We start from the raw sequence: 27,664 nt of genomic DNA on the forward strand, positions 1-27,664 counted from the left end.
CTTTTGTGATAAAAATCCCTTGGATTTCATATCAGGCATATGATTTGAGTTTAATTTAACCTTACATCTAATTCTAAATACAATCTGTTAAACAATTATACACATCGCTTATTCATTTCCCACTGGATAATATTTAGAATGTTGAAAAAAATGTATCTAGACTTTATAGCTAACATCTAGACTCCAAATTTTACATCTAGATCTTGGACAAAACATCTAGTCTAGAACATCTAAAGGGGCAAGCCCTTCCGCCAACTACACCTGAGACATTTACCTGGGGATTCCCCTTGTTTCCACAGATCATCCACAGCCAACGACCATGTATGCTAGTCGTACTCGCCATATCAGATCTGACTTTAAATTTTTGAAAGACCTCAAATCTAACGGGTTGTGAGTAAAAATAAAATTTATGATAGAAATAGAACTCGTTTTTACAATTTATGACTTTACTCGCATAGCTCACTCTCAGTGGCAAAAATAGCTAAGTTATTTTATTTGACTTTGTGAATCTTGACGTCAAACCAATTCTAGATCCATTTGTGGGGAAAGCTTCTTTGATCACAAGATACAATTGCCAGAATGCAGAGAAGTTGGAAGTGCGCTTATATTTATGATTATTGATGATATGAATATTATTATAATAAACAATCCACCAACACAAAAAAGAAAAAGGCACCAAAATTCCACAAGCATTGCCTTTTATTGAATTTTATCAAGAAACATGAAGGCTCGCAAGTTGTTAAGGCTGTTAAGCTGAAATTACACAAACTTATCATGAAATAGTACATGGATAAAACAAAATAAGATATTAAAATACCGAAATAGTTGGTATTATGATTTTTTGTTATGCCCATCATGCCCTGAAATTCAAAAGCATACTGGAGGTACATGACAAAATTTTACTATCTAAAATTAATGGAAGAGCTTAGATTTAAACATGCAACAGATTTAAGAAGATACCATGTTTGATATGAATATAAAATTTAATTTTGGTGTTCACTAGCACATTATATCTTTTACTTATATTTGCATATTAGAGACCTATTCACATTGGACTAAAATTTGTTCTCTTCTATTCTTATTACGCAGCTAACCTTATTAAAGTTATTTTCGAAACATTTTTCAATCTGTTGCATTTTATAATATTTTATGTGGACAAAATTTCAATCAGCTATATGGCATAGCAAAAATACATTGATTTGGTGTTATATACTATTTCCGCTGTGATTGTATTGAATGGCTAAATTTTTAAAATAATGACTGGAGCACAAATATAATAATTAATTATGAATAACTATATGAACAAGTGTGGCGCTTTCTATTCTAAAGTTGGAACACTGGCATCTTGCAGCAGGGGTGATAGCAACGTCAGTTATATATAAAAATCTTAAATATATAGGTATTGTAAGAAGTTTACAAGAAAGATGTTTGTTTCAACACAATTATTTACATTCTCAAATAATAACGGCCAGGTAGATGAAGCTTATATTATAATATGTTGATTGTTCAATATCAGTGTGGAATAAAATACATGATTCAATAGTCATCAACTAATAACCATTGTAATTCTGTTACATCATTCATTCATGAACTTTTTTCACCCACTATTGTACGTCAATATGATATGATTTCAAACAGTCGATAAAAAAAATGTCCGTGGAACATTTGTATCAGTTTATTTCACTTTTCTTAAACCGTGTTATGTGAGTTTCTTTGGAGCATTCCGCGGAACAGGGATCAAAATTGCGACTAAATTGATCGCCATGATGATCTCGATATATTTTGGCGACTCTGGGTCTTAAATTTGTTTTCCAACTGGCAACAAACAGGCGGACAGGTCTCGGTATCTAAATGGGCAGACAGGCCTTGTGCCAGTCTGGAAAACATGGAGTTTCTTGTAACCGTACAATATCGATAATCTTCGGCCTGATTTTTACATAGGCTTAATTATATTTGAAAACCACCAATCAATTTTACCTTCTAATTTCTTCGTGTTGCACGAGGTGAAACAAAAAGCGTTGGTGTTCCGAGGCAAAAAAAAGTTTGAAAAACGCTGGATTAGATCACTAAAGTTAACTTATGTTAAATCAGTGACAAGTTATTAGATTATTTAAGAAGCTTTACCAGCATAACTAAAATATCCTAATTGATTTGATGTTGGAGCATTGATTTAAATATATCTACCATGAGTACAGGGTTTTCTTGAAAATAAGACCCACCCAGATAGTAAGACCTAGCCAGAATTTTAAAAATGATTTTAATATAAGCCCTCCCCTCAAAACAAGACCTATTCAATAGTGTGAATTTTTTTGACCTAGTCAAAAGCAAAAAATCTCTCTTTTACATGTTTTAAATGATTGAGCTAAAACGTGTGACGTGTGAGAGAGGAAAGCGTGTTATTTAGAGGAATTGGATATTGGTTTTCATATTTTGTACATTTGAAAATCTCGTAATTCTCTACTTTGTAATTTTGTTTTGGATAAATGAAAATAAAAGACATCCCCCGAAAATAAGCCATATTGTTATTTTTTGGAAGAAAATCCCAGTCTTATTTTCGGGGAAACATGGTATATGGAATAAAAAAACGTGTCAAACCAATATAGCTAGCTTCAAAGCAGCCGATCAAAGCAATAACGACTAAAATATCAAACAACATATAATACCTAGTATTGCAAGCAAATTTATGAAATCTACTCAACCGATTGAACAAGTTTTTCTATCCCCCGAGATAAATATGAAAATCCTAACCAGTACTCATACCGGTGGTTAAAGAGAGAAGACTACTTCATGAATGTAAGAATACTTTTATGAACAAGACAAAAAATAGTAAAGATTCACAATCATGTCTAGGAGACAGTGCAATCATAAAATTATTATATCGGGGAAAAGCAATACAGATTTATGAAGAATATAAGGAGAGTAGGTAACTGCGTAAACAAGTTTTAAAATTTGGATATGTTAAATTTTTATCCCTAGAAGGTAAATCATTCCAAATTTTTGCTCCAGTGTATCTCAGAGTGCCCTGCGCTCGCTTCGATATACATCTAAGAATAAAAAGAGATCCTTGGGATGATGATCGGGTGTGATGGCTGTGTACATAAGACTGTGCTGTGAAATAATTATCGAAAGCTCTTGGTAATCATTTTGATAAGTATTGGTGCCTTACTTTTGTAACTTCGAAGAGAGACAAGTCTTTGAATTTGAGTATTTTTAGTTTGGCAAATAAATAAGTACAACTAGTACGGAGTGAAGAATTAGATAATATTCTTACAGCTTTATTTTGTAAAATTCTCTTTGACAATTTGCTGGTATCAGAGTATCCCCATGCAATCAAACCAATACTGAATATGAGACTGAAAAAGGGCAAAATATATCATACAAAGAACTCGAGTGGGAAGAAATTTACAAACTTCCGATAGCCTGTGATAATTTTCTTAACAAATCTGAAATATGTTTATTCCAGTTTAGGTTTTCATGAAAATATATGCCTAGGTATTTGTAATATTCTACTCTTCAAATAAGTTGATTGTCAATTGTGACCTGAAAAACGGAAGATTTGGATGGAATGTTTGGAGCAATTATGAGAAATATTGATTTAGCAATGTGAATCAACATTTTATTACAGGCCATCCAGTTTTGAACTTTGATGAGTTCATTGTTTATATTTGCCTGGAATAATGACATAGAAGGGGAGCTAGTGGACAATCCAGTGTCATCCGCACACAGTTTTGTGAGAAGAATTGGGGAGGTCATTTACAAGACAAAAAAATGAAACTCCAAGAATTGAGCCTTGACAAAATCTCCTAAATGGAGGGTATCAGTGCTTTTTGCCACAAAAAAAATCAAAAAATAGATGTAAAAATAATAATCATTCTAATCTTGAAAAACTAAAATGACACTTGAGTCACTGTTTCAAATTATGGGTACTTTTGATGAATAGGAGTGTTTATACTACTCCCATTGCTGAGATACAGTTGATCTATGATTGGTTGCATTTATTACGCATTTGAACAGCAGTTACTGCAGTAAACACATTTTCATGCTATGCATTATGTAATACCCACAATATTGAGCAGTTGAGCCATCTATAACCATATTGAACCTATGTTGCGGAAAAACAATGTTTTAGTTTTTATTAGTTATTAGACTTCCAAGTATTATTGATTGTCAAAGTTGATGTTGCAGGTTTAATCTTCCGGTTGACATATATGGTAGGCAGCATATCAGAATAAAATAGAAGTCAACAAAAAGTTCTTCCATCTGCTATGTATTGTCATGATCTTTTAATAATGGTTTCCTTTCTTTTTGATTATTCTGTCCTTGCAAAATGTCTGAATACAAGTTTTAGTGCAAATTGTTGTTACTATGATATGTGAATCATTTAACTCTATAAACAGAGCTTTTGTAAATTTCAAGCATTATTTTAACTCAAGTTTTTTTGTTTAACGAATACACGACTGCAATATACTATAAACAAGATTCATTACCAGACAAGGGAATAGGCATGGAATAAACTAAAAGGGCATAAATTATTATGTATGTGTGACGCATCACAGATAATTTTATGGAAATATGACGAATCTGAAACACGTAAAGGTAATCCCTAGCGATAAGGTTTTTTATTTGTTTGTCTTCAGAAGGTATTTTGCGCCAACAGCCTTATTCATTAGCACTGTCCACTCAAATAGATTGCAATACTGTGGATTTTTATACGATTTAGATAATAAATAATTTTCTTGTTACCTGTAAGATCAAAGCATATTGAATGATTGGGTAGTAATGCAAACCTCTTCAACTACAATTGGACCAAGACACAGCACAAAACGCTTGGTTGAAAATCGATTACTGGCATCCCAGGGATAACATAACAACTTGTGTCTGTTTACCATTCCAGATTGGATATAGTAAAATCATGTTACATGTGCGATGCGCAAAAGCACAAAACGCTTGGTTGAAAATCGATTACTGGCATCCCAGGGATAACATAACAACTTGTGTCTGTTTACCATTCCAGATTGGATATAGTAAAATCATGTTACATGTGCGATGCGCAAAATGCAATAAGAAATAACTTTAAAATTTTATATGTTCTAAAAGAAATATTTTCGAATCCGTTACTAAAAACGATTAAAAAAATTCACACTCAGCAAGCAAAGCATTAACTATAGTATTTTATAATTTCTATTTTATTACCTTTAGATTTTTTCTTCTTTTTTCTTTTCTTATCAGTTGATCTGTGAAATAAATTAAATCTTTTAAATCATGTTTTCTGGACATAAATGAAATTGTTGCATTCATGCTCTTCCAAAACACAATACACAATCCAGAGCATCTCCACAATATTCGGGAGAGGGAAATCTCAAACTGAGAAAATATCAAAATATCTCAGGTGCAATTTGCATTAACCTTAAAAATAAACGACAGCATATACAGGCTTTACATTCACACTCCTAGATTATTCTGTTCAACTTTTCACACCATTTGTATTCCAAGTGAAAAATATGAAATATCGTACTGAATTACATAAATGGAGGATAACCTGATTCATACTCAGCATGAGAGACTTCGAATCATGCGGGCGGTGATACAATACGAGAAATTGCAGACCTACCAATCAGAGTGGTGCCATGACAGCACTGGTTAGTATAAAAGGCATTCTGTTTTTTTATTATTAAAAAAAAATCGAAATAAGAATAAAAGACTCCACATCCTACTTTCTGTCTTGACCCTTCAGTAATGGTTCCTTCTCTTTTCCGTCATCTTGATTTTCCTGAACATCTAAATATAAATAACGTTTTTTATTATAAATTACTGTTGGCATGATTTGTGAAGCAGCCTAGAGTTATCTATTTCAAGAATCATTTTGCTTAAACTTCAATTTCCTTGTTTCACCAACATGAAAATATAATGTACATGGTTGATCAATAGCACAAGAAATGAAAGAAGCATTACTTAACCAACGACGCGTCACTGATTATTTTGGAGCAGCCTCCCTCATTCATGAACAATGTCTGTTCATCTGGTATGTGTACCAAGATGGCGCACAATCTGAACATAGTATGTGTACCAGGTTAGGATTCAGGTAGTGCGTGATCTTGGTATACATACTTCCGGAGCGCCCGAAATTTAAATTTAAAATTGACAAAACATGATTAATAATATGATTAAAGTATTGAAACAAATTCCCCAGCCATATCAAATACACTTGTATTTTATTACCTTTTTTCTTTTTTGTTTTCTTACCAGAAGATCTAGAAAATGAAAGGAACTGTCTTAGAGGTATCTATTGTTCATTTATTTACACAAATCTAAAAGATAAATTTTCTAGACACAAATAAAGTATTGGTATGGACAGGTTTTAATCAAACATAACCGTAACCTAACACAGGATGTTGTCTGCATCATAAATGAGAGTATTGATAAGATATTGCTTTTATCTGTTAATTTGTTTTGTTTCTATAAGTTAGGTTGTTTGAAATATAGAAGAAAATGTTTGAATCGTTCACATCATATTCATTTCAAACAAGATCAGAAATCTGATTCAGTATTTTAACTATATTTACTGAATTATAGGAAATCACATTGATCAGAGACCTGGTCTTGATGTAGTAAAACTAAATGATGACAGACTAATAATGTAAGCTCATTGGCCAGTTCACGATATTAGGAAGGAACATGAACTTTCATGGTCTCATAAGGGATGATTTAGTGGTGTCATGAGGGATGATCTAGTGGTCTCATGAGGGATGACCTAGTCTAATACAAGAAATTGAGGTTGTTAATGTTGTTTAATGTTGTAAGGTTTGTTTGAATACCTACTAATTCACTTCAGCTTACTCCATTATAAACTAATCAAAATGGGCTAAAGCGAGAGTAAAAATATTGTTTCTATATAATGCATGACCCATTTTTATGCTTAGTGACTCAACAAAATAGCTATGTTATTCAAAAGTGCATAAGGGAGGGGTGAAAAGTTAAAAAAAGGAAAGGATGTATTAAAAATAAGTTGGGAACCACTGGATCGGAACATCAAACTAACTTTCCTATATAGGATAGGATTTACATATTTATCCCGGGGAGAGGAAAGCCGATAAGACGGCTTATCCATATGGCGAACCACGGCCTCTCGTCCGGTTACCATTCCAAGTCGGGTATGGGATTAGTTATATTGTTTGTTTTCGGAAGCATGGACTTGGTGGTGGAGGAAGCCGTAACCGACCAGCGGTTACGTGAACCACCCAACGACGGCGAGGAGTCCAGCAATCCTCTCGCACATACCCATCCCTGCATGGGATTCGAACCTGCGAACCCATGCAGAGTAATTAGAGGTGCGGTGGCGAACGTATTCCTAACGCTTAGCCCGTTGAGCCACACCGCCGCGCTGAGATAAATATTTTTTAATCCAAGATACATATTCTATTTTACCAAATCTATTTTGATAATGGAACTAAAAAACGATTATTTACTTATCATGATCACCAGATGTCCCTGTTGGATCTTCTTCATTATGATCAACGTCTTCATACACTTTATCGTCATCAGTTGATTTCACTGTGTATTCTCCATTCTCATCTGGTTCAATACCAAATCCTTCATCTTCAATTTGATTTGACTCTAAAAATTCTCAAAATTAGATAATGTGTATATTTGTAGCCTTGTAGGTACTCCCGAAGTATGCGTACAAAAATGGCGGACACCAGAACGTAGTATGTGTACCTGGTTAGGGTTAGGCCATAATTTTATTCCAATCTTCCTTATTTTAGTTTTATTAAGAGTTCGGGGACTAATTAAGTGACCTCCGTAGTATTTGTACCTGGCCTAATCCTAACCTGGTACAGATACTACATTCCAGTGTCGGCCATGTTGGTACGCATACTTCAGGAGTCCCTATTTGTATACATTTCACTCTAAATTTTGTGTCACTATTTCAATGGCCAGAAGAATAAACTTGAACAATAATATATAAAATGCATTAAACCTTTTGTGGACTCCACTCTCATATCAGAATGTGCACTTGTTGTCGGAATATCATCGCTGTGTACTTTGGGTCTGGTTTCCTGAGAATTTGTGGCATCTTGGTCATGTGACTTTGGCACAGTTTCTGAAACAGTACTTCCACTTTCTTGTGTACAATCATTTTCAGATGGATTAGCTAGAATACGATAAAATGTTGTATGTAACAAGAAATCAAATTTCAGATTCGGACAGGGGTTGACGAGAATCTTACATCATTTATTGGGCAAATTAGCCCATTAAAAAATCCACATAATGACTCATTTTATAAAAAAAGATTTATGAGATTTCAGGATATCTATGTGTCAATGGAGTGCAGAGAAAAGTTGAAAAACGAATATAGAGATTCAAAAATCATTCCAGCCTTTAACTACCTGAAACTTTGAGCGCAACTTGCCAACAATTTAAGAAAATAAATAATCAAGCAGGAAGGATCTTTTGTTATCTTATGTGATAATTATGATAACAGTCTAACACTTACCTTTGTTATCCGCATCCCCACCTTCATGCGTAAAGAATCGTTCAGTTTGCATAACGGCCTCTGAACTATTATTTCCATCATTGGTTTGGTTAGATGAAGCTAAACAAATTTAATATGAAATAAAGTCCCAGCTGAAAAAAGTTTGATTCTCACTCGCGCTCTACCCTAAATTGAGATTGGAATCAGAATGCCAGAAAACCGAATTATGATTACATATGCTCATATATGATTGTATTTGTAGTTCTTTTAGAATAGTCTTGGCTCGAGCAAAAAAAAATAAAACATGGTGTGTAAAATAGCTAACGAAAATATGCTAAAAGTAAACTCATTTTTGTTGAAGGATACGAAGCCATGAATTCTGAAATTTTGAATAATTTTTGGGACCCTCTGGAAGTTTATTTAGGCCATTGTACTTGCATATATTCGAACAAAATATCGAATCTTGGACCTGTTACAATGATGGTATGTCTCAGTACTGGTTCCAAGTATTTTAAATTTGACCGATATATTATTTTAACATAAGTTGGTGTTAAAAAATTTTTTCACAAAGATAAGTAAAGGTTATAGAAAGAAGAGTAAGTATGGCTAGTTCTGACAATAATGGGTAATGGGTGACCCCCATTGAAGCCTTTTGCAACCCATCAAAGGTAATATTTAAACTGGAGGACAACTACTAAAAACTTTTACACCAAATATTCCAGTAAATAAAACCACAAGTTTCTGTCTCGACAATTTCAACAACAGCAATTAGGCACGAATGTGTCCAATAAGAAAAGTCTCAAGCTCGAGCTCTCAAACTTAATCATTATAATAGAATGACATTAATCGAAAAAATGAAATAAAAATTCTCAGTTCTATTTTAGATGTTGTTTCAAAGTAGGAGTCCGATCATTTCAGAATTGTCATCTTTGATATAGGGAAAAGTAAACATAAGTGCTCGTTCATAGCACAAACACAGACTTCTGGTCTGTGTACCATTCTAAGTTATATATGTGAATAACCTTATAGGCCATTGATTAATGTACATGAATGGGGGTGTCACTGTTAAAATCAATTTTTGAACCTCCCGAAGTATGCGCACCAAGATGGCGCACAACCTGAACTCAGGTTGTGTAACAGGTTAGAGCAGTAGTTCCCAAACTTTTTTGACCATCGCCCCCCTAAAGTAGTTTATACAACTTCATCGCCCCCCTGCACTACAAAAAAATATAAAGTCAGAAACGAATTTATTACAGACCAAATAAGAAGACAAATCATAGTTTATAGTGTTTTTTAATGAGATAGATGAACTTGGTGTTCTTCAGCGAGTTTTTTATTATATCTAAAATTACCCCATTTATTGATGGAAAGGTGATTTCATTGTTCTAATAGCAATAGTAGCACGGCTGAAAACCCCTTTTTCACCATATAATAGGTCGGAAATGAAAGAATCCAGGGTCCTACCTCTTCAAAAACCGCCGTGCACTCTTGCCTTATAGCATTTCACTTCCTAAATTCACCCCATTTCATATTTAAAATAATAAGAACAAAGATAATTTTCCCAAACTTATAATAATGATTTTCGTACATTTCATTCATTCGTACAGCCTGATGACCTGCACCAAAATACTTCGGAAAAATCCATCCCCGATTCCTCATCCTATCACGGCCTCCAGTCCATAATTAACCAGCCATTTTTTTTTGGATTCATGGACTTGGATGCGGAAGAAGCCGTGACTGACTATCGGCTACGGCCCAGGCGTCGGCAAATTTTATGTCGCTCGCAGGACAAAATATCAGGGTTGCTAGTCTTTTGCGGGTCGCATATATTTTTTGAGAGTTAAAAACGGAACACACGCGAAAACTGCGACAATCGTGAACTCAACTCAGTCGTCTTATTAAAAAAATATTACAATGGAATATGCTTCCAGTTACCATACGCTCTAAGAACTATAATACATTTAAAAAAGAATTAAAAAATCACTACCTCAATGCTTATAACATCCAGTAGTCTAATTCACTGGTCATCAATCCTGTATTTGATGACAATTTTGCTGAATGTGATGTTTTTCTTATTTGTTCATATCATTCATTTCCAGTGTTATTGAATATTTTCACTATTCTTCCACAAGCTACGTTACCCCAAATCTCTTCGCCGTGTACTTAACCTCTCGTATTGTGATTCTGTTGCCCAAACTTCATTATGTATTTATACCTCCAAAACTAATTCCCTTATTATGGTTTGCTGGGAATTCCCCGTAATTTATCTCCGCAAGGCAGCGTCATGTCAATCAGAAGCCCGACAGCTGTGACGGTGCCGACCCGAGCATGACGCTGACGATTTGAGCATTTTTTCCCCTCCTGACGCGCTCTTGTTTTTCTCTCGTTTCTCATGATTATCTTCGATTTAACTATTTTCTCCTAACTGACTTCCCCAATTCGACTTACATTTTCCAAATTGTGTTCATTCAAAAAATATATATGTTTAAATCCTGTTTATTTAACTTCATCTGCTGCTGTTTACAGCTATTTAGGTGTCGCTGACACGTTAACTTTATAGTTTATTCGCGACTCCTCGTCTATTGCAGTCGAATTATTGTACGTCTGTTATTTCTTCTCTCGATTTATTTTTACTGTTTATTTGTACGATATTTCTTGCATGACGGAAATAAATATCTGAATCTGAATCTGAATCTGACATTTAATGTGACACTGTCTTGTTGCTGCATCGCGCTGGATAGCTTTACGACGCCAAGATTGAAATATTTTCTAAATGGGCGTCACCAAACCCACTTCTTTGCTTGTTCTTTGTAATGTGCATTTTCGAAAATAATGGTTTGCACAAATATGTACTTCCAAACATCGAAGTGAATATTTTCGCACGATTTGTGAAATTTTGATAAATATATATTTTCTTTAAGAAGATACATTCTTACAAAAATCAAGCAGTGATGAATCTCCCGAATATGAATATGAATTTTATTTCCTTATTGCTTTGCAATATATTCGAATATTTACTGCGCTATTGAACCCCTGCACTCAGCATCAACTTTTCTGCGTGTTTCCATTTGTCTAATTATAATTAAATTGTAGGCTCGTTAAACGAGTGGCTGTTCACTAAATTGTTAGGATATAGTATAATTTACTCTAAACGTGTCTCACGATAAATTCTGTTACATAAAAAAATGTAATTTACTCCTCGAGCGTAGATTATAAATAAAAAATTTTCATCGTCAAAACCGCCGTTTAGATATTTTCCCGGGCATAGACTTCCTTGTTTACTTCGTGACATTGGCCAATCAGCAAGATGCAAAAAACGTAACAATGCCCCCTTTCGCAGGCGCTCAGACACTCTCACTCGGACAGATTTTCAGGGTGGTCGTGACTCGTGAGCCCTACCTCATTTTCGCGTTTTTGAATTATATTCGTTAGTATTTAGTTGTTTTTCGGAAATTTAAATATAAATGAAATAAGTCAATGATTACTTTGTCTTTCTATGAGTTTCAGTTTAAATACAGCAATCAAAAATTAGTGTAGAAATAGCTGTGATAGACTAGGCTAAAATTTTTTATCGGTACTTTTAAAACACAGATTGTTAAATGGTGTGTATTAGAATGATAGTTTGAATCAAATACCCCATTTTACAGGCCACAGCTCGCGAAACCACTCCTAAAATAAGCACCGAAAATTTCAAAATGGTAAAGTATGGAAAGAATTTTCCGCGGTCAAAGGTCGGCGGGGAAAGGTCCATTCAGTAAATCGTCTCGGGCCAGATTATTTTACTTCGGCAGTATTTTGCCGACCACGGGGATACGCAAACTACCTTACCTTACTGCAAAGACGAGACCAGAAATCCTTTCGCGTGTGAATATCGCCCACATGATTCAAGCCTGCGAATGCACACAGAGTACAGAATTAAGTGCGCCGAACATAAAACAGCTTTCGCGAAATCGCCCCCCTATCGCCCCCTTAGACTTTTTCGCCCCCCTCTGTATCGTTTTCGCCCACTGGGGGGCGATATCGCCCACTTTGGTAATCACTGGGTTAGAGTACCCAATTTTCCTATTTTTGAAAATGAAATGAAAACTTTCCAATCAAGTATCAGCGAAAAGATAAAAATGTAACAAAGTATTAATTACATACATGTAATTTTAATTTTTTGTTACCTTTAGTTTTTTTCTTTTCAGTTTTCTTGTCAGATGTTCTAGAAAACAAATTAAACATTCATAGAGTTATCTATTGATCTTATATCTATACAAACCTAAAAGATAAATTTTCTAGGCATAGATAAAGTACTGATATCAACAGGTTGTAACCAAACTTGTCCATAACCTAAAACAGAATGTATCGGTAATCATAAATGAGAAGAATATTCCAAATTGATAAAATACTATCTGAATTTGAAGTTAGTTTGTTCGAATTATGAATATATCTAGGAATGTATCTAGTACATACGGTACATATTCAGATCACTTTACTGAAAAATAAGTTTTTAATGTATCACACCATATTCATTTCAGAATAGGATTTACATATTTATCCTGGGGAGAGGAAAGCCGATAAGACGGCTTAACCCTATGGCTAACCATGGCTTTTTGTCCGGTTATCAGTCCAGGTCATTATGGGATTAGTTCGCCAGTTATTTGTTTTCGGAAGCATGGAATTAATGGTGGAGGAAGCCGTTACCAACCAGCGGTTACGTGAACCACCCTACGGCGGCGAGGAGTCCAGCAATCCTCCCGCACATGATCATTCCTGCATGGGATTCGAACCTGCGATTCCACGAAGGGTGATCAGAGATGCGGTGTCAAGCGTATTCCTAACGCTTAGCACGATGCGCCAAATGCTTGCAGACTAATGTGAGCTCATTGGTCAGATCATGATGGTAGGAACCCCAACCTGCATGTAATGATTTCATGGTCTGATGATGCATAATCTAGTGGTCTCATGAAGGATGATCTAGTACAAAAACTCGAGATTTAATTAATGGGTTTAAGGTTTAATTAATGTTACAAGGTTTATTTGAATACTCATTCACTTCATCTCACTCCATCCTACTGGGGATACTTATTTATGCAAACATTTTAAATTAGTCAAACCGTACAAAAGCAAGTAACGTTTCTTTATAATGAATGACGCATTTTTATGCTTACAGACTCAACAAAGTAGCTGTTTGCATCATTCAAAAGCTCTTAAAGTGAGGTATTTGAAAATAGAGAGAAATGCATTAAAAAAAACTGAGGATGAGGACCCCTTGATCAGAGTATCAAACCAACTTTTCTTTTTCCAAGATGAATATAAATATTCTATTCCACCAAAGATATTTTGATTATGGAGCAAATAAACGGATATTTACTTATCATGATCACCGGATGTCCCTGTTGGATCTTCTTCGTTATGATCAACATCTTCATACACTTCATCGTCGTCATTCGATTTCACTGTGTATTCTCCATTTCCATCTGGTTCAATACCCAGTCCTTCTTCTTCAGTTTGATTTGACTCTTTAAAATTTTTTAAATTGAATAATATATATATTTGTAGATACTCCCAAATGTGTACCAAGATGGCGGACACCAGAACATACGGTAGTATGTGTACCAGGTTAGGGTTAGGCCATAATTTTATTCCAATTTTCTTTATTTTAGTACTATTACGAGTTCGGAGACTAGCCAAGGGACTCCTGTAGTATTTGTACCTAAAATTAAGGCCTAATCCTAACCTGGTACAGATACTACATTCCAGTGTCGGCCATCTTGGTTTGCATACTTCAGGAGTCCCTATTTGTATACATTTCACTCTAAATTTTGTGTCACTATGAACTTGAACATTGATATAAAATGCATCAAACCTTTCGTGGACTCCACTCTCATATCAGAATGTGCACTTGATGTTGGAATATCATCGCTGTGTACTTTGGGTCTGGTTTCCTGAGAATTTGTGGCATCTTGGTCATGTGACTTTGGCACAGTTTCTGCAACAGTAGTTCCACTCTCTTGTGTACAATCATTTTCAGATGGATTAGCTAAAATACGATGAAAATTAGTATGTAACACAAAAAAGCAAGTCTGAGATTTGGACATGAGTAAACCAAAATCTTACACTATTTATTGGGAAAATTAACTCAATGAAAAATTCCACAAAATAACTCATTTTTTTAAAATACAATTTACAAGATTTCAGGAAATCAATGCGTCTATAGAGTGCAGAGAAAAGTTGAAAACCAATAAAGATTCAAAAGTACAATATAAATACAATACCAGTACTTTTACCTTTGTCATCAGCATCACCATCTTCATGAGTAAAGAATCGTTCAGTTTGCATAACGACCTCTGCACTGTTATTTCCATCATTTGTCTGGTTAGTGAAAGCTAAAAATTCAAAATAAAATATGTTTTTTTAAATACCAAAATTGTTCCCTGTTTTAATCAGGGCTGTGGATTTGGCAAAACTTTACAATTGTCAATTGTCAACTCAATGGCTCAACGGTCAACGTCATTTAAAAAATGAATTCTACAACAGTTATAACCTAAGAAAAACATGATAAATCACATACTGGAAGTAACAGAAATGATGAGAAAAAAAAAATAATTTACTTGCCACACCATATTAATAATTTTATAATGGTTGTCACTGCCGAATTGATCAATTTTCCTACATGGGAGTGAACAGTGAACTTTTATCAAAAAATATATTGCCAAGCTGATTATAGTTGGAGTCCAACCAAAGTTGCCAGAATTGGATGCATGATAAGGTGGGTTAGACCAGGGCTTCCCAAACTTTTGAGCTCGCGGCCCCTTTAATATAATAAAATTTTTCTTTCTGTTCACGTTAATAATGCTAAACAGTTCGAAATAGGTATTTTTGATAGTTTAATGACGCAGCTAATTCTCAACTTTTAGTAGGCCTGCTCAATAACAAAAACAAGCACATATTTAATATTTACTTAGATTAACGTTACTCAATTATTCAGTGTAATGAGTGCGAATGCTTTTTTCTGCATAGCAAGTCCAGCTGTGGTTTGTTTATTCAGGCCTGAATGATGAATTACGATATCTGGCCACCGACGGCATGGTCCTTATCTGGAAATGTTACTCTTTTTTTTTTACTCTTATTGATCAAATTGAGCATAAGGCAGCAACCCAAATTATCAGGGGGAAAAACTCACGGCGCACCTACACGAAAAATATGCTGACTCAAAGTCAAAATAAAGCACAATTTTGAATTAATAATAATAATGTAATGAAACAATAAAACATTCAGAATAAATAAAATATGTGAAATATTTGATCATATATTTGTTATTATTTAACACAAATATCCTAATTTTCGAGGCGCAAACCAAGCCTGCTTTGTTTTGCAATTACGCGCAAACCAGGTCTCACAATCAGAATTTTCATTGTTATGTAAGCGTAAGTTTTTTAGGTTTTGGTTGTTCGTTTATATAAATTAAACTCATTGCAAAAAAAGTCTTCTATTGAAAGGTATTAATCTATACATATATATTTTTGGAGGGCGTCACAATACAATGAAGTTCGAGAACCACTGAGTCCTAGTGATAGCAAGAAATCTTTTCTACCTCATAAATGGTTAATAATTTTTATGTAGCAGTTTTTTTAAATGAAAACGTGATATTTATAAGTAAATGGAAATCGGTATTCATATTTGGTATATCAAAAAATCTTGTTATTCTCTACATCCCCCACAAATGAGCCCTAGTGTTATTTTCGAAAGAAAATTGAAGACACTGTCTTATTTTCTGAGAAGCACCGTATGATGATGTATGTATTCACTCGTAATCGTGAAATATTTTTGTTTTACACTATTTTTAATAATTGTATTTTAAATCAAGAGTGAAAAGTACAACAGATATATATATATAGTACTTTGTGTGAAATTGGTGGTTTCTTCGCATCATTTAAAATTCGTTTCGTGGCCCCTAGTTTGGGAAGGCCTGGGCTAGACCACTCCATTCCCCATATTAGTGCCAATTAATGCCAAATTATGGTCCAGATTGTAATAAGTACCAGTAACAGTATATGTAAGTATAATTAATAAAGGTAGGAGGATTTGTATTCAAAGTATTTTACAGTGTGGTTTTGGATCGAGCACGGAGAATAGAAATGAAAGTCTTATTCTGAATGCCAGTTTTTTATTCATGTTATTGACAAATCTCTAGTTCAAAGCTGTATAAGAATGTAAGAAGGTTCGATGAAGTTTTTCTAAAAATTTGGTAAAAAACTAGGGATTTTAATAATTTGAGAAATTTTTTGTCCAACATGATTTGAATATTTTCGTTTAGAAAAAGTTGTGAAACCATGTTTGAAAGGTTTTCTTTATTTAGTTTACCTTGTCCAGATTCATCATCTTCATTCAAGAATGTATTAACAAGCTGCCGTAGCTTCGAAGTTGTTGCTTCATCCCCTGGTTAACAAAGAGATGAATATTAAGTACATATATTTATATATATATAAGTTTAAGTAAAATACTTTTATATGAGGTCAATCACGCCTCATAAGGGCATCCACTGATCTCTAATGATGAGTGAAGATCTACTATTCCTGAACTGGTAATTGCCACCCAACTTCAACACCCTGGATGAGGTGGTGGACATGGAATTTGAACCTTCAATGCTGAAACAGTTCAGTCTAACACTTCAAGAACTCTGCTTTCTCTTTTATATTCGCGAGTTTTTTTATATTAAATACTCAACTTATTCACTTTAAACAATTCTTTATATAGGCATCCATTGATACTATGATGCCACTATTGTGTCTACTAGATTTATAGATGGAGTGAAATTTTTTATTGTTTCACACATACCCTATCTAGTAATTTATGGTACACAAATTGTTGGTTTCCCCACCTATGTAGGGTGGATCAAGTAACCACTGGTCAGTTACGGCTTCCTCCACCACCAAGTCCACACATCTGAAACAAATAACTGGCTAATTAATCTCATACCTGACATGGACTGGTAACCAGATAAGGTTTGCCACATGATTGAGCCGGTTAATCAGTTTTTCTCTCCCTTTGAATAAATAGGATGATACTACCTCTATAGCTAGGTTTAATGAGTCAGCTGCTAAGTCATCGAATTCACATTTTTTCAATAATTTGGTCCAACAATATAACTATAATTTATTTTACGGTGGTTTTTTGCGTTTGTATAAAAATAAGAAAATCACCATTTTTTTCTTTCCATAACTCAAGAATCTGACATTCCTTCTCTTTTCTTGATTGTCTTGATTCCGAATCAAAAATGTTTTCAACTTCATCGGAACTAAGTGACAAACCTCGACTGGATCGTGCAAATCGTTTAAAATTTGAAATATTCGAAAAACGTTTAGGAATTTCTCGAAAAGCATCTTCTATGCTTGAATCTGATAGAAAAAATGATAATCGCAATATGTAATCAATGTTAACTTAATTTTTCATAATATCAAATGGCATAAGCTACAAAATTTTTAATAAAAATAAGCAATTCAAATTCAATTACAAACAATATTTATAATAAGACCAAATATTTTTCATCTTCCATTTTAGTAATTCCATGACTTTTGTGAGTTCTCAAGGTTTCTAAATTGCTGTTTTATGCTTAAATTTAAGATCGCATATCACACATCATCAGCACATTTCAGGTTAATTCAAACTCACCTTTATCATCTTTTATCTTCACACCCTCCTGATGTCTTTCAGTGTGTTCTGGAAATACTGAGCATTAGTATATTTATTAACGTAATGTTAAAAAATAGGTCCATTGAGGGTAGTAGGGGAGTCAGCACTTACACCAGGGGTCGGCAACCTACGGCCCGCGGAGCACTATAATCCGGCCAGCGGCACTTCACTAAATTATAGTAACAAAACATCCGTTTTGACGAATATATTACTTAGACTAAATTATATTATAACCTAACAATTATATAATTCACAAATACTCATTAAATGAGCATATAATTTAATTACAATTAAGCAAATGGCAACAAAACGCAGAAAAGTTGATGCTAAATGCAAAGGGTTCAATGACGCTGAAATTATTCAAATGGGATTTTATGAGATGCAATGAGGAAATAAATCTATATTCTATTCGAGATGTATCACTGCTTGATTTTTATTATAAAAAGTACCATCCGTTCGGTTTTTCAACTTTCTAAAAATATGTGCGGCCCGCCAATGACTTGCAACCTTAATTTTGGCCCACGAGCGACAAAAGGTTGCCGACCCCTGACTTACACCATAAGCTCCATTAGAAACAAGTCGAAAAATGGAGTCGAAATAAACTTATACTTTTACTGTTACAAAATCAGTTCTTTTCTTATCAAGTATGGGCTACTCATCTCAAATTCAAAAATATACTATAATGAATGTATATTTGGTTGGTATTGTAATTATAAAAGCAATCAAACAAAAATAATCGAAAGAAAATAGGATTTTCATATTTATCTCGGAGGGAGAGCAATGGCTTGATCATATTGGCCATAAATCAGTAATTAACACTGCGATTTTATTATTGGGCATGAAATTGACCTCTGGGTCGTTTTGTTAAATTGTTGTTGCTGTTCTTCTTAGTATTCTCCTTTATGTTGCATTTTTGTTTTGAAAAAATCGCTTTTCTCTTTAACTATTGGACCAATTGATTTTTGGTTAAAGATTGTTGCTGCCGCTAGAACTAGGTTTTGAGCATGTGATGAGAAAATTCACCACAAAAAAATACGAGTGAATGTATTGAAAATAGACATTGGTTACTACCTTACTGTTAGTTTTGTTTTTATTTTAATGAATGAAATTGTGTGTGGTTTATCATGTAATCGTAATGTACAAGATGTGGTAGAATTTGTGCAATATTCTACAGTTGAAAAATAACAAGAAAACCTAAAAATGTTTATACATATTGTTTTGCACTGTAATTGGTTGTGATTAATTTTGATGGATAATGCACTTTGCACTTTACATTATTATATTCAATTTTGAATGACACATAAGGGGCACCGAAGTCTTGAGTGCTTAGGGCACTAAATGGACATGATCCGCCCCTGGTTATCGGGTTAGTTGACCAGTTATTTGTTTCAGATAAACTAAGTCGTGACTGTCCAGCATTCACCACCGTACACTGGCAAAGACTCCAGCAATCCCCTCACACAAAATGATCGCCCACATGATTCAAACCCGCGAACTTGCTCAGGGTAACAGCAATTGTGATGGCGAACATATTCCAAATGCATGTTGCGCCAATCGTAGGGCCAACATGTAGTTTTATATTTAACATACAAGCAATGGAAAATTCATTCAACTAAGTTAAAAAAAAAATTAACTTCTGACATTCGTCGTATGAAATTATTCCAAACCTTTTTCTGAGTTAATATTCAAGTTTTTCTCAATTTTATCGGCAATATCATTCCGGTTTCCATTTCGTAATAAATTGATCAAAGAATCAAGAGTGGCAGAAGATCCTTTAAGTTGTTTCCATTTTGAAAGTCCATCGGTAATCTTGAATGGCATAGATCTCCCTGTGATAAATAATAACTCTAATCTGACTCCAGTCTCCTAGAAAATCAATTATTGATAACAAAAACTTTGTCCTACTTGTTTTGTTTCGTTATCTTTTTCACATTTTTATTTGGAATTATATTTGGCTTCCTGAATTGTGTCCAGCAGCCAACCTAATATCTTCAACGGTTTAAAAAAATTGATGGGCTATGCTGAACCATTCAGATAATGTAGTCATTCTAAGAACCCCCAGCTAAATTTATGAACGGTCATATCGACAATTAGAACTAGCTCCAATCATCATAATTACTAACCTTCATTATCCCTTTCCATCTTCATACAAATATCCGAGTCTAAGTTGAGAGTTTGTTGATAAAAATCGAAGGATCGATTGATGACCGAACTTGCAATAATCCGGAATGCTGAATAAAGCAATGGTGTGAGGTTAGTGAAATTAATACAAAATACAATACCTCGATTTTAAAATATTCAATATAATTCTACTCGTTTCGATCAATTAGTAAAAGATTGAGTTATCATCCAATCAATTGCTTAGCTATTCCCTATCTCACCTAAACTCTTGATTGTATCCTTGATTCGTCCATACAATAAACTATATTATCCTTTTCCTATGAAAATAGTATTGAAAATTTTACCCAATTTGATAATGCTAAACTAAGAAGATAAAAACATTGGAAATATCAAATATATTGCGCATCTTATGCTTATTCCTTTCCGACTTTATTAAAAGTATTGAACATTTTACCCAATTCGATAAAGCAGAACCAAATAAATAAAAAACATATCGGATATAATTTAAATACAATTAATATTACCTTCATTCAGACTGTTGTCTTCTATTATACTTCTATCTTTATTTAACACTATTTTTTCCAGCTTCATTGAGGATCTCTTCAACCTTTCATTCTCGTTTTTCAAAGAGTCTCGCTCCAATTCTGATTCTTCTATTTTCTGAAATAATATTATTCTATAATCAATCTTGAAAATTTATTTGTAACACTTGACTGTCTCACAACTGATATAATAAAAGAATAAGGAAAGAAAGAAATATCCATGCATACAAAATGAAAATGGCACATTTCTCAATATGTATTGTTTCATAAGTTACAAATAAAATCTAATAAAACATTAAAAAATTAAAAACTTTAGTCTTTAAAAATAAACTTACTTTATCTTGTTTTGATTTTTGATTTTTCTGTTGAGGAATGGGACTAGTTGAGGCATGCGAAGAACTTAAAATGAGATAAATAAAAAACATAGAATAAAAATCAGGTTTCTAAAAGAGGAAAAAAATCGAAAATTGATAAAAGCATCAAAAATTATATTTAAAAACTGAGCAATGTGTGAAAAACAATAATTTGAATTTCATTTGTATTTGTATTTAGAAGTTTGATTCTTTATTCATCTAAATGGGTGTGGTTATGAGTAACGGTACTTTATGAATTCTGAATGTTGACAGTGTGAGCACTATTATAATCAATTAACAAGAATACAATATACATTATCTCCATTTTGAGGGAGACGGAATCTGATAAGACAGCTTAAAACCTGTTATGAGTAGAGTATATGGTGATAAATCAGAATATTAAATTAAGCGGTTCAAATCAGGGAGAGAAAGAAAAATATAACAAAACAGAATGACTTTGATTGATATCAAATTAACAAAAAAAACAATAATGAGAATAAAAAAATGATTCAAGAAGCAATATAGAAATTTTTATGTTTATATATTCAAAACACATTTTTTTATGGTCAGTGTGAAACTGTGAAGAAAAAATGAAATCATGCTGATGTGGGCACAACACGATAAATCTGACAATTTGTCAACAACACACAGTGATGATAGAGTATTTTTTAAACAATCTATTTAGAATTTACATATTTATCCCAGAGGAGAGGAAAGGGATAAGATGGCTTTATCATATCATAAGGCGAACCACGACAGCTTGCCCTGTTACAAGCCCATGTTGAGTATCGGATTTATAAGACAGTTATCTGTTTAGGATGAATGAACTTGATGATGGAGGAACCAGTGGTTACTAAACCATCTCACAGCAGCGTAAAGACCAGCAATCCTTTTACAAATATCCCTGCATGATTCAAACAAAGCAAAGCGAAGTAGGGTAATCAGGGGTGCAGTGCCGAGTGTATTCCAATCGCTTTAGCTATTTGCGGGACATTGCCGACCTACTTTCTTAATATAATTTTTTATGAGGATCATATGACTAAGCTATCTAATTTTTTTCTCTCTTTTGGGATTTGAATAAAAAAAAGTTACTTACTATTTTTACAGGGACCAGAATGTAATTTCGTTTTAAATTTATACTCATATTTAAAACTTGACCAAAACTTACAGTGGTTCAGTATTAGATTGAGAAGAAGTCAAATTGTCAGAGCTGCGAGAGATATTACTTCCATCTAAAATTAAGATCATATTAGTTCAAATAAAGTATACTTGTTTCTCTTTCAAATTAGAAAAGTTTGAGACGGATGAAATATTGTATCACAATACACTTGAAAAAAAAAAAACGACAATTAGACCGGTCCATAGAGAAACCCCAAAGTTCCAATTCAAAGGTCTGGTTGAATAGCACTAGACAGATTGCTATGAATTAAGAATTAGATCAAAATTTGAATGATCTCTAAAAAGTAGATTTACAGTGTTTTTTTATTATTTTAATAATTGTTAACTTACATTTGTGCTATATCAATGACATACATTGATTAATGAAATACTCACCTCTGTTAGTTCGCAATGCATTGTTTCCATCAATAGTTTGACATGCAAAGTCTTGCATATGAGTTGATTGATCTTAAAATACATCAAAAATATATATATATATTCCTTGGACCATACTTAATGATCTATTCATATAATCTTAGGCATATTTTTTCCAATAGTAGGTGATCCATGATGAACCCTACTCATTTCAAGTGTGGACCGTTCTCAATTTCTTCTACAGCTATCTAATACCATGCAGTGTTATCGATCGGTAAGTAGAAAAGTCGGTACTCCCGTAGTGTGTGTACCAGGTTTGGGTTAGGTCATAATTATTTTCCGATTTTCTTTATTTTAGTTCTATTACGAGTTTGGGGACTGTCTATTTTGGCCAAGTGAATATACCTCTCGCCCATAGGTTTCATTCCTTTTATACAACTTCATGTAAAGTAACCCAACAAAATTAGTTACCTCCATATTGGTACACACATTTCTGGAGCGCCGAAAAAAAAAAAAAAAAAAAACATTCTTACCATTCTCAAGAATGTTTCTATTACCATCATCATTACCAGGATTCTGTGTGTTATTTCGAGTCGCTGCATTTGAATTATTAGTTTGATGTTCTGTATTACCGGTATGTGCGGTAACTTCTCTTTGGTCTCCTGCAAATAGAATTATGTGTCAATTTCTTCTAGTAAATAGTAAGATGAAAAGTCAGTTGAGCCAAATGAATATACTTTACCCAATGCATCTTGACCAGTATTGATACCATCTTTAGTAATATGTGCATTAGACTGTCTTTTTCCTGAAAAAGGTAAAATTGATCAATTGCTGAATTTTGACCAAGCAGCAAAAGTCAAGATTCAAACTTCTTATTATTTTTGCAAAACTTTGACATGAGTTAGTTTGGTTGCACTGTAGTGATGTGCATCTGGAGCATTTTATCATGAAAAAATGAACAAAAACTTTTCATATTCAATATCATGATAAACATGAATCAATAAGATAAAGCCAGTTGAGCATTGTGACACAGTTCACAAAAAAAAGTAAACATTTATTCATGCTGGGTACAAAGTCTATATTAAAGCACATATTTGAGCACCAAAAAAATCTGAATGCAAAAAAAATTATATTAACCTTGTTCAACATCCTTTTTATGTTTGGTTTTCAATTTCTTATCTGTGGGATAAATGAACAAAATCAATTCAAGCTCAAAATGTGAGGTTCATATTAATCATAGCAATACAGAATTATAAACAAACTACGATAGATACAAAAAATCTTACCGAAATCATTGAAAATGTACATGGTATTTATAAAGTCCTGTTGCAGTTTCAATTTTATTATGAAAACAGTTTTCAACATATCTTAACCAGGATTGTTTTTATTTTAATCAACGCTTTTTTTTTACTTGATATACACACCTGAAGGGGCTTACAAACTGTACATGGCATTAATAAGATCTTATCACGATTCGAATAATTTTCAAGATTTCATGAATATTGTGTATATCTAAGCAATTGAATATTTTATCATATAATAGACCTTTGTTTACTTCTCTTAACCTTTGTGCAAACAATATTTCTATCCTTGCACAGAATACTCCTATACAACACTGGCAGCATTTATTTTTACAAGCTGATCTAGCTATTGTCAAAGTAAGAGTGAAGTAACATTACAACAACAATAAAGTTTTCCATAACAATACAAAACTACATAGAAAGTATAAATTACACATAGTCTATCAATATTACTATGTTTTATGTGGGGCTTGCTCGCAGGGTGGTTCACACACTGCGGGTCGGTTATGGCTGACCATCCTCCACCATTATAATGTCCACATAATTGATACAAAAAAAGATAAACTATTCCCATACCCAATATGGATTTCATTACATACTTTCCCTGTATAGAATGATGTATGCTCTCACAACTCCCAGGAATAGACAAATAAATAGCGCAAGAAAAATTCCCAAGATTACTTGCTGGTGGTTGTCTGCAAAAAAAAATTATTATTGATGATTAACTTTTCAATGTAAAACTATGTATATTCAGGTTGTATATATAAGTCAATGCATTGATAATAAATAACTGGTTAATTATATTCATATTTTCAAGTTGGAATGGTAATCAGACAAGAGGCTGTAGTACACGTTCACCTTATGACTAAGCCATTTTAACTGCTTTCTTCTTTTGGGGGTTAATATTTAAATACTTCAACAGTGACAAAGTATTTCAGGTAAATGAATATGACTTTATTGGACTACATAGTTTACTATGACATAATAAAATTGAATAAGTGAATATGAAAAGAATATGAATTTCATGAATTGGGCAAATTTATATTGTATAACATATACCAGGGGTCGGCAAACTACGGAGGCTTCACTGAATTATGGGAAAAAAGGCAGTTTTGGTGATGAATCAGTTTTATAATCCTTGCTCGAGGAGTTAATAATATTCTTTACGTAAGAGAATTTATTGTGAGAAAATAAAATCCACATTCTATTCAGGAGATGTATTACTGCTTGATTTTTATGAAAAAATCTTCTTGAAGGAAATCTCTATCCAAATTTGACAAATCTGAAAACTCAGATTAGTGATGCCTATTTAGAAAATGTCTTAATCTTGGCTTCATCCAGGATGTCGCCTGAGTTCAAAAATCTATCAAGCGTGATGCAACAACAAGTGTCACATTAATGTCACTTGTAATTTTTTTTTTACTAAGACAAGTTAAGTTCACGAATTGTCACAGTCTTCGCGTGCTGTTCAAAATCTAAAAGTTTAACTTCTAATCTGTGTGGAAAAATTGTGATTCATCGTTACGCTTTTACCTATCTGAAAATATGTGCAGCCCGCAAAGAATTGCAACTCTTAATTTTAGCCCGTGAGCGACAAAAGGTTGCCAACCCCTGGCCTATACATAATATAATATTTTATGTAAACATTCTGCAATCTGCAACATAAATTCTGACTAAAAAAAGGAATTGCAAAATTGTATCTTATCACATTTACATTACTATAAAATTATTGCACAGTATATTGACATACCTGCTTCAATTGTAGGGTTTGTAACATTGCAAGGTGGGCAAGTTGGTAAAGGTTTCATTTCAGCTTTAGTGGGGCAATCAGGACATGGTGGACATGTTGTGACTGGGCAAACAAATGATCGCTTTTGCCTAAGCATAAGTGCTTCATGTTCACGCTTGGAGATTCCTAATTCACATTCTCCATTTTTTACGACACTGGATGAATTGCATGTGCACTACAATAAAAATGGATTCATCAAGTTGACCAAGCATTTTCAACATGCAATTAAAGATGACTTACATGCGCTAAAGCTTTTGTTTTTGTTCATGTTATTTGGTTTTCTCAGTTTCCTGAGCTGGAGTCAAAGCGAAAAAATTTTCGGTCCAAAGCATAGAGTTGGAGTTGTATTTTAAATGGCTCAGAGTTTGGAATAGAAATCAAGTGTATATTTTTCTTGACTAGACCGCATTGGCAATCTGATAGGAAATATTTGTTTTCGCCATAGATACTATTGGTATGGTTAACTTGATGTCGGAAAGAAAACTATTGAAACATGAAATTTGATGATAAGAAATCGTTCTATGCAAAAAGCTTGGATGACTAATTTTCCGGCTAATAAAAAAAAAGAACAGTAATTATTCTGAACAACCCATTAACTTAAGAGCGGGCTACATTACATGAATCTATGCTACGAGTACCATTTGATCTTTGAAAACTATAAAAACAAAAGCAGCTGGCATTACAAAGTTGAATAATGAATACCATTATAAAATATATCAACTCAAAGAGAATTATACTTTAGAGGAAGCCTTTAGTGAAAAAAGGGGCAGACTCCAAAAAAAGAAATAATCCTAGTTGCATACCGGTCAAAAATTGGGTCCGGAAAATTGTCTCATTAGCCAAAAAATACAGTAAAATCTGTATTTATATTCAGTATACTTACTATGGTAGGTCCTGTTGATTCACCATCAAAAAGTTTCACTCGATCAATTGAACATACTTCACTGTCCCAGCAATTTGGATCATCATTCCATCTAAGAATTAGAATTAAAAAAAATTGAGTAGGAGTGCAGAAACCATCTAGTACAGGGGTGTGCAACCTTTATTACAGTAGGGCCACATACAAATAACTGGGTGAAACCGCAGGCCGCATCTCTTTCCATGATAGTCTTTCTAGCAGTTGAAGGTAAAAAATTTTGGTTTTTGATCTTCGATGACAGGTGTTGTTCGCTTCACACAAGCTAACTGTTCAGGTATTGTAACGTAATAAGCAGGGATATAAATTGGACTTCAGTATAGGCTTTGCATCGCATATTGCAAAGGGATCGATATCACCCACACATACGAGATTAAACCTGGCCGCATTTGACCTGCGGGACACAGGTTGCATACCCCTGCTTTTTTATACAATGTACCTCCACAATATTCAAAGCTGTGAACCAGCAAAGGGTAGTTAGCAATGTGATGGCAAGCATGTTTTCGATTAGTTTGATTTACCCCACATTCAAACTATATCTTGGTCACGTTGAATTGAAAAAACAACATGAAGCTTTTAAATTGACTTGGCCTTACCCAGTGGATTACGATAGTTAATTATTTCAACACATATAACAGCCTACATACCTGCCTGAAAAAGTTCCTTTTTCACATTTTTTACAATTAGAATATCCTGGTTCAGATTTGTAAGAATGTTTGCAAGGTTCCACTAAATAGAAACCAGGTGGACAATAATAACACAAGCGGCCTTTGTAGTCAGGGTGTTCATATGTCGGCCAGTTGTTAGTTAACTCACTCTTAACACCGCCTTCCAGGCAAAAGAAGAATGTAACCAGTAACCATGACTTCATCCTAAATCTTATGATAAGGACAGAAACCTTCTACCCTATTTTTCATATTATACCTAATCATTTCTAAAAATACATTGGAAGATAAAC

The 27,664-nt window shown here is 33.6% G+C and overlaps 1 protein-coding gene across 4 annotated transcripts; it reads right to left on the reverse strand.

The window, feature by feature from the left end:
• Positions 1-441: 441 nt before the first annotated feature.
• LOC120343835 (uncharacterized) lies at positions 442-27,639 on the reverse strand. Of its 4 annotated transcripts, none has more exons than XM_078113014.1 (27): positions 27,354-27,639; positions 26,674-26,764; positions 25,752-25,965; positions 24,601-24,696; positions 23,838-23,879; positions 23,443-23,505; positions 23,234-23,362; positions 22,722-22,793; positions 22,336-22,399; positions 21,150-21,213; positions 20,797-20,932; positions 20,275-20,382; positions 19,819-19,980; positions 18,131-18,187; positions 17,662-17,856; positions 16,823-16,897; positions 14,746-14,844; positions 14,325-14,498; positions 13,830-13,977; positions 12,640-12,677; positions 8,495-8,593; positions 7,979-8,152; positions 7,467-7,614; positions 6,220-6,251; positions 5,715-5,778; positions 5,194-5,234; positions 442-4,331 (listed from the first exon to the last, which is right to left on the reverse strand). In XM_078113014.1, exons 1-27 carry the CDS (start codon positions 27,575-27,577, stop codon positions 4,264-4,266), a joined length of 2,877 nt encoding a protein of 958 aa, XP_077969140.1. In that variant the 5' UTR covers positions 27,578-27,639; the 3' UTR covers positions 442-4,263. The 4 variants fall into 4 exon arrangements, with proteins under 4 accessions (XP_077969140.1, XP_077969143.1, XP_077969141.1 ...); XM_078113015.1 differs by having other exon boundaries at positions 443-4,331; positions 18,131-18,178; XM_078113016.1 differs by lacking the exon at positions 22,722-22,793 and having other exon boundaries at positions 443-4,331.
• Positions 27,640-27,664: the final 25 nt, after the last annotated feature.

The sequence above is a fragment of the Styela clava genome, chromosome 5 (assembly GCF_964204865.1).
Source record: "Styela clava chromosome 5, kaStyClav1.hap1.2, whole genome shotgun sequence".
NCBI lineage: Eukaryota > Metazoa > Chordata > Ascidiacea > Stolidobranchia > Styelidae > Styela > Styela clava.